This window comes from Falco biarmicus, chromosome 11 (genome assembly GCF_023638135.1).
Source record: "Falco biarmicus isolate bFalBia1 chromosome 11, bFalBia1.pri, whole genome shotgun sequence".
Classification (NCBI taxonomy): Eukaryota; Metazoa; Chordata; class Aves; order Falconiformes; family Falconidae; genus Falco; species Falco biarmicus.
In genome coordinates this window covers 23,762,607-23,774,608 of record NC_079298.1, presented here as the reverse complement: position 1 = coordinate 23,774,608, position 12,002 = coordinate 23,762,607, and the positions used below count along the sequence as shown (strand labels likewise).

At 42.8% G+C, this 12,002-nt stretch overlaps 1 protein-coding gene and 1 long non-coding RNA gene across 6 annotated transcripts in view; one reads left to right on the top strand and one right to left on the bottom strand.

Moving 5' to 3' along the window:
* Positions 1-3,973, bottom strand: part of AGL (amylo-alpha-1, 6-glucosidase, 4-alpha-glucanotransferase) — a 38,818-nt gene extending 34,845 nt beyond the window's left edge. For 2 of the 4 annotated variants that reach the window (XM_056355525.1, XM_056355527.1), the window contains exons 1-2: positions 3,861-3,973; positions 2,226-2,375 (exon numbers count right to left, since the gene is read on the bottom strand). In XM_056355525.1, coding sequence (XP_056211500.1) covers positions 2,226-2,307 — 82 coding nt within the window. In that variant the 5' untranslated portion in view covers positions 2,308-2,375; positions 3,861-3,973. Of the gene's footprint in view, positions 1-2,225; positions 2,376-2,474; positions 2,589-2,810; positions 3,110-3,860 lie in introns of those variants that run through there. The other 2 variants (XM_056355526.1, XM_056355529.1) reach the window with 2 other exon arrangements.
* On the top strand, positions 3,259-10,779 carry LOC130156762 (uncharacterized). 2 transcript variants are annotated; one of them, XR_008824593.1, is made up of 3 exons: positions 3,259-3,759; positions 3,879-3,964; positions 9,013-10,779. It is a non-coding gene; the product is annotated as an uncharacterized LOC130156762 (long non-coding RNA). The 2 variants fall into 2 exon arrangements; XR_008824592.1 differs by having other exon boundaries at positions 8,985-10,779.
* The last annotated feature ends 1,223 nt before the right edge of the window (positions 10,780-12,002 follow it).

The window sequence follows — 12,002 nt, the reverse complement described above, 5'->3', positions numbered from 1 at the left end:
CATCTGAAAAAATTTTGGAATGCATTTTGAAACAGAAAATATTTCAAGTTCCTTCATTCTCTATTGACAGTTCACTAAGTAACACTAAACCCCTTATGCTTTTAACTGTAAAATGATATATACTTGCATGCAATCTACAATGTACAAACAAATTGTTACACTTTCAGAGAACGGCAGCCAACCAAAGGGCATTTTGTGTATGTGCCGCAGGTGAAACACACACACACAAAGCACAGTATTTAGGTTTAAGATACCCATGATAATGAGAACAAAATTAAGTTAAAATATTAGGACCTAAAACCATACTGTACTTTGTTCAGTTAGACATGAAAAATTCCATTTAGTCAAGAGGTTTCAGAATAGGTTTCCACTTGCAGGTATGAGGGACACCATCACATGCATGGCTAATTACAGGGTCCTTTCAAATGACTTAAACAGGTATAAGTGTTGCACAATAACTTTTACTAAATTACATGGCAGTCATTACTACAGTAGTTAACTGTAGTAAAACACCTACTAGCCCTAGCAGTCTACAAAACAGGGAGTAAAAGAAAGCTGAGTATTTGTAAAAAGCAAGTCATTAGTACACAGATAATGAATTACAAAGAATAAAACACACCCTGAACAAAGTTCCAGTATCTTAAGTAGAAAAAACCCCACTTGCTTATTACATACAATCACAGGGACTCTAATGCCAGACAGTCTGAATACATTTAAATGTATGTATCACCAAGCTCACAGTTTCACTTACTAACATAATCACCACTGCAACAAAACCAACCAGATAAAGCAGTGGGTTTAGGATCTGAATGTCTGTCAAGTAAAATGAAGATAATTTGACTGCAAATGCGAACACCACAGCAAACCCCAAGAACAACACCACCACCGTCACCACCACCACCCAAAGAAACCACCCCACCCCACTTCAAAACAGACAAGAAAAAACCCCACCACACACACATACAAAAAAAAAAAACCCACACCAAAAAAACCCCAGCACCACGCTGGAAGTTTAAATGCACTCTCCCTAGTACTCTCCTGACATTTTATTACAGGGATTACTAAAATTAGAGCACAGGGATATATGCCACTGCTATTTTATTTCCTGTAACAGTTACACTGACATCAGGAATGCAGTGCTCAAAATTAGCTATGCCCTCTCAGAGACCGCTACCAGCGGAGGCACTTTGAATGTTTGATAGCCATGCGCTTCTGTGTGACTCCTTCCAACAGAATTTACAGGACTGGAAGGACGAATTAACAACAGAGGTTTTGGTCAACTCTGCACTTCCTCACTACTAAGATTTTCTTAGATTAGACTGAAAATTTTGAAGTCAGCATAGTTGAATTCTTATTCTTGAGAACCAAGATCTTGCTCTTCTACCAAACCACTTTGATATCAGGTTCCTAGATCAGTAACAAAATAATAAACCACACAAAATTTCATAAGTAATAAATTTTTTTTGCATCATTAAAAACTGTTTCTATAGACAGTGGCTGCAGTTGTATAGTCTGAATTTGCTGACCAGCATAATAATGGGGTGTTTTTTTGTCTTGGTTGTTGTTTGGTTTTTTTTTTTTAAATAGACTTACGAACACTTTCAGAGAAACAATATCAAGTTCTCACAAGTACACAGCCACAATACTAACACAGCACTGCTATAAGAAATCCAACAGGCAAGATAAGATTTGGGAAGAGCTAGAGCCCATATTCTGAAATATTACCTCAGACTTTGCAAAATGTTAGTATTACCGATGCATTTCAAAACCGTAATATTAAAGATGGGGTGCTGCATAACACATTGCAGATAAATACTAGAGAGCTGGATTTATGAGGACTTTTTCAGGTCCCTGAAGTACATGTTATAGAAGGAGAGGCCCTGTCCTGCAGGGCCTGTCTAAAAAATGCTTTCACTTCATTCCCGTGAAGATTGACGGGTCCTAGTCAATCCGCTCTTCATTTCTGAAGAGTTTTAGGAGTCAGACCGAACCGTGACTGCAGCCCACAGAGCTCTGCAGTGGGAGCAAGCATGTAAGAAATTGTTTCGTATTAAAACAAGGGAGAAAAAAACCCATCCCAAAACACCACCAAAACACCCCCGCAGGCTGAGCTCCCCTTCCACTGCTGCCCGAAGAAGGTGACCGGCTCCCGGCCATTTCCCTCAGCCGGCCCCGAGGCTCCCTGCGGGGAGGGGGAGGCCGCAGCCCGCCGCCCCCCCTCCTACCTTGCTCCAGCCTGAAGAGGGTCTTATCCAGCTTCTCCATCTCACTGAGGTGCAGCAGCCGCGTCTCCTTACCGCTCGGCATGGCTGCGGCCGTCTGCCCGGCACTCCGCCCGCGCCAAGAGACTCACTTCGGGGAGGGAGAAGCGAGCCCTGCCGTGAGGGAACACAGACAAAAACCCACCGGTCAGCGGCGACCCCCGGGCGGGCGGCGGCCGTCTGGAAACGCCTCACGCCGCTGCTCTTGCTTACATGTTCCCCAGCCCCAGAGCAGCGAGGAGACGAGGCGCCGCAGGGCGGAGAGGAGGAGCAGGAGGGTACGAGGGAGCTGTCAGGAGACACCCAGCCCTCCCCCGGCCGGGGACCGCCGCCGGCAGCGCCCCGGAGCCGCTCCCCGTCCCACAGCGCAGCCCGGCCCGCAGCCAGCGCCGCGGAGGTGCCCCCGGCCCGAGCCGCCCCCGGGGGGCGGGGGGGAGCCTGACACCTGACACTCGCCCCGGCGTTGCCGGGAGCCGGCGCCAGGCCCCCTGTCACCGCCCTGCCGCTGCGGGAAGCGGCGGCCGCCGCAGCCGCTCCCCCCATACTCACGAGCGGGCCCGGAGAGCGACGGAGGCGCAGCTCCCCGCTGAGGGCGACGGCTGCCGAGGCCGAGCGGAGCCGGGGCGGGGGCTGGCGCAGCCCGTCCGCCCTCGCCTACTGCAGCAGCCCCGGGCCGGCCGGGCGGGCAGTCACTCACGCACTCGCCAGCAGCCGCGTCAAACTCGGCAGGACCGCTTTTTCCTCCCGTTCTCTTGCTTTTTTTGAAACAAATTTTATTGGTTCCGCCACGGCCGCGCACGGAGACGGGCGGCGCCGGCGCAGCTCCCGCGAGAGCGCAGGGCCCGGCCGGGCCAGGGAGGGCCGGGCAGGGCCAGTCATGGCATGCCCCGCCCCACCCCGCCTCGCCCCGCCCCGCCGGGCAGGGCCTGCCCCGCCCCGCCCCGCCCCGGCCAGTCCTGCCCCGCCCCGGGGAGCGCGCCCCGAGGGGAGAGGTTACCGCCGAAGCGACCCCCCTCTCAAGCGGTCACGCGGCTGCGAGAGGGCTGAGGTCTCCGTGAGTGCGGGCCCCGGCGCACCCCGGGGCTTTCAGGGAGCGCAGCCTGGCGGTACCCGGTCTCCTGTCCCTGCCCGCACAGCTATAGCCCCCGCAAGTGCCTCTCACACGGCTTGTGCGTGCGGGCACGAGAGGACTCCCACCGAGAGGGCTCAGATACCTGACACTAAAGCTCCGTGTGACTTAACGGGCATTTCGCTGAGGAAAACGTGACTTTTAAAGGCTGCCAAAAGCAGCCCGGGGGCCCCCTGCGGGCCCGGCCGCGATGGACACGCCGCCGCGCGGGCTCCCCTCAGCGTTCCCGCCGCGGCGCGCGGCAGCCGCCAGCCGCCTCCTTCCCGATAGGCGCCGCTGCACAAAAACATGATGTCAGCGGGGGTTTCGGCGCTATATATAGCCTGTGGGCAAGACCACAAACTCCGGGGATCTGTCTTTGACCAAGAGGTAAGGTGGTTTAAAAAAAACAACTAAACAAGCCAACAAAACCAAACGACCCTTGCTTTGAAGCATAGTGTCACCCGAACTGCTGCCACCACAGCCCTCACCGTTGCTTTATATTGCAGAATATTGGGACAATTGCTCCAGGCTGCTCACCACCGAAGTCATTAACTGCACCCCACTGTAAAGGTCAGCCTTGCAGCTCCGGAAGGTCAGTCTATTTTTATTGCCGATAACTATGTTAAAAACAACCAAACAAACAAGTGCTTCTCAATTTACAGTCACTGTTACACTATTCATTTTTTAAAATTATTTTTAAAGGTGGTATATTTTGTGGAATTGGGAGGAGTCTGCAAAACAATTTAGACTTAACCGTTTACTGCCAGTCATCCCATGCCTGCCTTTCTAACTGTGTCTTGCTGTGATGTGTTCATCCAACTACGATGCGTTTAGGGGCAGCCCAAAGGTCTTGATATTCATAGAAACACTTCCACCCATTTCAAACTGAGTTATCTTGTGGTAGCTAATCTTTTTATTTCTCCCTTCATGTGCTCCTCGCTCTGAACGTTCTAAGAAATGTTTGTTCCTCATTACAGTTCACATTTTTTAGTATTGTTGAGAAAGGTTTTCATGTTGGTGTAAGTGAATATGTTGAACTTCTGTGCTCCCTGACAATATTAGGGTTCCTGGACAGACTGACAGAAAATTCCTAGTAAAAGCCCCCCTGTGCGTTTGTTCAGTTCCTTTAACACTCATCTCAGTGAGACTCATTCAGATATGATGCAAACATGATACTATCAATCTGGATTATTTTACATGGATGTTTCCTGGGGGCCCAACAGGATTCTCCCATCTTCCTTGTCTTTCCTAGCCCACTTATTCCTTAGCTTGGCTTACGTACTTTGTATACAGGGCAGACTTGCACCTAGCAGAAGCCTGGCTTTCCTGGTATGCTGGCTGTTTTCTTTGAATTGGATGGGGCCTGGTAAAGAAGATACAACATAAGAATGTGAAATACAAAAAGGTCCAAAAGGTATGGACGTGGTAGAAATAAAACCAACAGACATGTAATTGAAAGAGGTCCAGACCATCTCTTTGCTATGGTCCTCAGCCGGTTTCAGTATTCTGAAGTGACTGCAGTTGGTCTGCCACAGAGCCTTGCACAGGTGCTTCTTCTTCCAGGCTTGCTATTGTTCTGTCACCTACTGCAAATGGGGTGCTGCTTATGCAGTGAACGGCTCTGGGAGAAGAAGAGCAAATAACACTTATGTAGCCAAGTCCTCTGCATAAATAGTTACCCTAAAGTGCATGCTGAGTACCTGGTGAAAAGCAAGAAAACCCCGAAAGGGTATTACTGAAGGCAATTTCACCACTGCTCCTAAGTTTCGAAATGTGGCCCGTTTGTATTCCCAACTTAATAAGGAAACTCACCCAGCTCTAATTACTAGCTTTACATTGCTGCATTTCCACTATACTATGCATTTAGATGTGTTTTGAAATGTATCCAAGTTTATGAAAAAGGAGTTTTAAATTTCTCAAGACAAAAATCATTTGGAAACCAAACCAGCATACAGCCTCCTGACTCTGAATCCCGAAGCAGTTATTTTGACCAGCATTTGTGACTGTAGTTAAAACAGATGTCAACAGTCTAAATGAAGGGCTTGATCCACTGCACAGTAAAAAAGTTCCCTAAGTACTATTAAATCAATAATTAGAACAATATCATTGCATTGGCCTTCAATTCAATATGAAAAAAATTACTGTTACAAAGCTACTGACGAATACAGCAGTTCCCTTGATAAAGTTTAATCAGGAAGGCAGAGCAAACTGCTGTAATCCTTTCTCCATCATCATCACCTCTTATGCTGCCACATCCCTTGCAGACTTTGGGCCTGTGTTAATTTAGCAGAAGTAAATTGAGCAGGCTCTCTGTATATGGGAACCACACCAGCAAAACATCAGTGCACAAGTGCATAGACAGGCAATTAAAAAAATTTAAAAAAATTCCACATAAGGTAACCTAAGCTGAAATTCATTATCTTTGAAATTAAAGTATCTGCTCTGAACAGTCCTTTTACGCACACCTTCCTCTTACTCTCTCCCTTCTTGCTTTCTGTTTTGCAACAGTATTACAGAATGCTTATCCTAGTAGTGGCCTCAATAAACTTTGGGGAGCCCGTTCACTAGGTGTCAGATCACACTCATGTCATATTGCTTATGCCTGTTTTAAAGGTTATGACTGTGAAGTGTGGGAACTTGCAGTACTTACGTGACTACTTTTTTTCTATTTTTTTTTTAATAACAGAACAACAGCTCCCAATAGCAACAGAAAAAGCCAACTAGCACAGACAGAACTTAACTGAGTATCTAGCTAAAATTAAAAGCACATTCCTTTGGCCTGTATGTAGATTGAGACTTCATAAAATTTAAAGCAATAGCACAGTTATTCTCAATGGCCCACACTCATGACCTGTAAATTCATGAATTGTTGAATCTTCTGTCTAGCTGTTGTCTTTTTATGGGGAGATCTCATCCAGAAATGCAAACCTGATTTTGAAAGAAAGCACCTTTTCGTTAAAACTGTATCTCTGCAACCTGATCAGACTGCAGCCTTTTCTGTAAGTTAGATCTTTGCTATGCAGTGGCTGAAAACAAGCGATATCCTTAGACACGTTACGTGCCCAGCAGGAATTTTCATATGGCCTTGGACATTAGAATCTAGTATTGAGACAAAATATCAGTCAGAACATTGAAGTAATCACCTGTAGCCTATTTTTTTACAATCCCTTCTAAACAGCTAAACAGATTGCAGTAGCCAGATAGGCAGTGAGTAAATAGTAGGCTGGAATAAAAATGTCTAAGCAAGAAATCCAGTAAGATGGAGAGGCTAGGACACTAGCCTATGCGGTGTCCTTACTGAACTTGTAGATGCCCTTTCCTCTAGTTACTTGGCAGTGTTGCTTTGACCTTTCAAAGATGAACCTGATGTCATTGTGAATTTTTGGATTGCAGGAACATTTTTTGTTTGTTTTTAATCCCAGCTCAGCCATTCTTTTACTGTGTGGCCTCAAACAATCAATGCTCTCTGCTTTAACTTCTGTGTAAAGTTAGGGTGCTATTAATTTTTAATAGAAAATTGTAAAATTCAATGCATTTATCTTTAAAGAGGTCCAAATAAAATTTTGTTGTAGTTAAATATAGCTTTTCACAGACTTGCTTAAGATGCATTTGACTGTGCTTTAGATAACAGCATCACATTAATTTGATATTAATAATCTTATGCAAATGTGGTGACTTGACAAATAAAATTTTAAACTTAAGTGTCTGAATGGTATTCTTGTACATTTTAACTTGTTTAAGTGCAAAATAAATTCACTTGTACTGGGCCAGTTTTTGTTTCCCAAGAGAACATATTACATCAGTTTGCTGAATCACTACCAGCACTTTTATTTTCCTGTAAATTGTTCCATATAACACTAGTGAGATATACTAAGATTTAAGACTTCAGATCATCTGTTCCTAAAGGAACTGTAGTAATGTTTTATTAAGCAGATCTGCTCTTTCGTTTTATATTTCCTCCTCAAAAATAAATATTTTTAAAGTGTCTTTTATACACTCTATTTTCTTTATGATGCTCCTTCCTATTGTATCAAACTATAGTGAGAATACCATGGATATTTTCCTGGTCCATTAAAATAATAATCCTTAAATCTTATCTAGCCAGCTTTTTATGCTTTAATGATAAATAATTGATTGCACTTGTGTCTGTTGTATAAAACTGGCATCTGATTTCTCAGCGAAGAAATAACTACATACTAGTCTCACATAACATGAGGTTATTGAAAGCTAATGCTGAGGTCTGTGGGCCTGCTTTGTAATCTTTCAGCACAGAGAGAATTCAAGCCTTAGCAATTTAAACAGTCTACCATGCTGTGATACGTTGCAGAAGGAAAATATTTTACCAAATGTATGACTACAGCAAGCATTTGTTTTAAAATATAATTTTCATGTCTTCCTAATCTTCATGCTTTGCAACAAATTCCTGATTTCTCATTGCCAAATCCCTTTCAGTCTCGGGCCTCTTTTCAGTCATTTTTTGCATGCTACCACTAAGTTAAATATGAGCAGGAAGAGTAGGGAAGGTGGTGCAAAAGTGGTTCACACCAGAATGCTACAAAGCTAAAATTCAGACTAACAAATCTTCTTTTGCTATATAGCAATCAGTGCACCTAATTCAGCATTTACAGTTGACCCATCACCAAATGCTGCTACCAGAAATTCAAAGTCCTTACTAAATGTTGGTCTTATTGATGTTGTCAGATCTTTTGGTTAGCCATGAATTCCAGTTTAGGATCGCTCATCAGAAGTAGCTTGCCCATAACTGGGCAGTGGCTCCTACATGAACTGACAGGAGCTAGGAATTACTGCTCTATGTTGGGACAAACTGCTGCTGCTGTTGCCCAGCTTTTTAGAGTGTCTTACCTCTGTGCAAACCACTGGTTCTCCATTCCAACTGGATTCTTGTTGGTGAAGGAATCGCTGTCTCATACAGTAGTGCAGTATTGATATTTTGCCTCAGAGTATGTCAGTGATGTGTTTGTTGGGTCACTGCAAGTGCTGTGCAGCAGGTTCCTCCAAAGTCCTCAAACTATGGCCCATGGGCCGGATACACCCCCAGGGTCCTCAATCTGGCCCCTGGTATTTACAGAGCTCCCCCCCCCCCCCCTCCCCCGGGGGCTGGGGGAGGAAACCACGCAGCTGCAGATGACTGCCTGCCACTTCATCCGCGCGCCAGGCCCCTGTTCAAAAAGTTTGAGGACCCCTGCTCCAAAGTCTGGAACTTCATTGGAGGTACCAGCTTGCACAGAGACTATGTGCTCCTGGCTGTGCAGGGGGCAGCTTTCCACAGCATCTCTGGACCGCATCACTTTACACCTCACTTGATATTCCCCTGTGCTCATCAGATGAAGATTGCTGCTTACAGGACTTGAAAGCTGGTATGAAACAATCTTCTGTCTCTTACTCTTCTCACAACTTTCCTGTGTTGGATATGCTTTTTACCAGTCTGACCAGTTTATTAGCTTTTAAAAGTCTCTGCATGCATTTAGGTGAGACTTGCTAAAGAACTAAAATCCCTGTAAGCATTCCTATGGACCATACTCAAATCACCACATGGTTCCCCCACAGAGGTACTGGGCATGTACTGACTAGCATGTTGTTACATCTAACAGCGTTGTGCATCCTGCATCACCCTTACAGAATGATTGCAACCACAAAACCTACAGACATAGCAGGTCTGAACAAAGAATGCATTTATAAGCCATGAAGGAGACAAACTGAGAGCTGCTGAGAAGGTGAAAAACTGGAAGGGGATTGTCTGTGAAAGGACCTCTTGAGGTGAGATCAAAAAGAGTGGTAAAATTAGATCCTAGTCTGAATGAAAGAAAAGAGGGAAAAAAGGCTGTAGGGCAGAGTGAAATTGAGATTGGCTGGCAAAGAAAACTGATTGGTATGTGGAAGAGCATTGTACTAGATTTCAATTGATCTTGTAGTTTCGCATTACAGATTGTGTTGTCAGGTCTAAAGAGGCTTAAACTGAAGCACTTACAGATCAATGCTTTTGCCAGCAAGCTCTTTGCTCCCTGTAAAACAGAATAATAGGATCTCATCACACCTTGCTGATATAATAAAATTAATAATTTTAAAAAGCAGTGCAAAAATGGTGAAACATAGAAAACTCAGTAAGTCAATAATTCAGTAGTTTCATCAGATAAAACTTAAGTAGTGTGCATCAGATAAAGTGATGGCCCACATCCCTTGAAGCGGGTAAAATGATTTTACTGCAGCCCTTTATCCATTGATTTAATTGTGCTGTGTGCTGAATTAAGCGGAAACTCTTTCAGAGAAGTGGTAAGTTATGATTGCATCATAGCAACTATACAGACCTGGCTCAAACTGCTATCAGGGAAGCAAACTTAATTCTTTCATTTCAGATAAGCAAGGAACTATTTTTTCGAAAAAATCCTCTTCAAATCGAAGTCGATGCACGTTTTGGTAGAAAGTTATTGTGTCCGTGCTTCAGCTGTTGATGTGTCAGAATAGAGATATAAAAGGAAAGTAGGTTTCCGTGTGGTCCAGAATGGAAAACCTTATTTTACTTAGCAGCTAATGCCCCCAGGTGGCTAGTTAGTGTATTTGACTGAAAGCCATAAAATGCGCTTTTGTTTTACCTCTAGGGAAATACCTGTTTTCGTGTAAACACATTTCCAAGCGTGAATTTTTATGTGTGACTTAAAAAAAATATAAAAAACTAGTATAAGTAGAAAGGGCTGATTCGTAGAGAGGAATAAAGACCGAAGAGAAGCATACCTAAAAAGAATATTTCTGGAGGTCAGTGGAATACATTTATCTAATTTGTAGGTTAACAGTAAGTCAATTGTTAAAATAGATAAGTATGAAACAGTGCCAAAGCTCAAGGAAAAAGAATGAATTAATTATGGAGGAAAAATAGTTATCCTACATTGTGACTTTTATCATGATTTATCTACTTTTGGATGGTAAGGAGTGTTTCAGTGACTCCACACTCCTGGGGGGGAAAAAAGCATATGCAAATTGTTTTGATAGGAAAAATTTTTACAATCTGATAGGCGTGCAGCCTTTTTGCACATCATTTGAACTCAAGCAGTGTTTTACAGTGATGATCTTGCCAGTAGCACAGAGAAACCATTTGCCTAGTGCACACATATGAAACTTGAGCAGGGAGTGACCTTCTAAAATACCACAGTTTTGCTGTATAGTTAGATTAATACCTAAGAAAACTGATTAGAAGGAGCCATGTAATAACACAGGTTCTCTTCAGACCTAGCTTCAATGGCTTATTGTTTTCAATATTACTTTGGGCTTAAAAAATGACACAGCTATCAGTATATGCCTTAGACTGCACAATATTTAATTTTCAAAATTATATGTATTTCACTTGTTTCCTCTGTTCTTAAGCAACAGAAATTCCCCTTTATATTCTCACCATGAAGTCTCCTTTATGAAATTGCTGTTGCTTTCAGAATTACAAGCTTTCAGTTACTTCCTTGAGGTCCTGTAACAAACTATGCCAAAAAAAAGTCATCAGCTTCTTTTCATATTAGATGTTATGTTGTTCATTTGCCACTTAAAGTCATTGTCTTTGACACAGTTCAGTAGTAGATTACACGCCTTTATCTCTTCAGGCTTGCAGGAAGATTAAAACACCAGCCTGCAGCCCTCTATGTCCCTAACTGATCATATGGTTAAGCTAAAAACTTGTGCATTGCAGTAAATACAGAATTATTATGAACACACTAATAGTACTATAATTGGAGTACACTTTACAAAGAAGATGCATCTGCAGACTTTTTATAGTTCATATATCCTAATGCATTTTTTACATATTTGATATAAACACTTAACAAATTAGCATACAGTACTCTCACATAGAAGTATTTTCATTAAGGCTGTGGAACTGTTGATTATGATTTTGTCTTTCAAGGAGACTAGTATGTTTGAAAAGAGTCCTTCCAGACATGACTGTCTATGCTGAAAGAGTACTTGCACTCAAAGAGTTTTTTCCTGGTTTTCTTGGTGTTTTCCTCGTTTTCTTGCTTTGTAGCTCTCTGGCAATAACTAACACTGTCTGAAATATGAGAAGCTATAAAATGAGAAGTAAAATAGTATTCCCTCCCTTACCCACTTTGCCGTTCACAGATAAGTGATTTTTTTTTTTTCTTAAACTCCAATTACAGTTTCCAACAGAATTGTAGCTTGCATTTTCATCCCTCCTTGTGGGTTTTAATGAGGAAATTACTTCCATATATTATATTTATAACAATGCTTCAGAAGTATACACCCCATTCTGTCAATAAGCCAAGACCCTAAAATAAGATCTTAAAAATACTTAGATGTTAATTCCACTATAATCTTTATAAGTTATGAACCTAAATATTGTCAAGTATATTGGTTGCCGTAGTCACCAGAGTTTTCATACTGTGAATGTATTTGTTAGTATTTGTCATACTAATAATGTATCTTCAAGGAAGGCTGGTTTTAATCAGCATAAATTAATTAGAAATACACAAGCACTTAATGAAGTATGTACGTACTTGGGCTTACATTTTTAATAAACTCTTTAATATTTTGGGGGCTCCATGAATGGCTATTGTAAACTGAAAATATTTTCCCCCCAGCTAGGGGGAAATATCCATATTTAATTTTACACT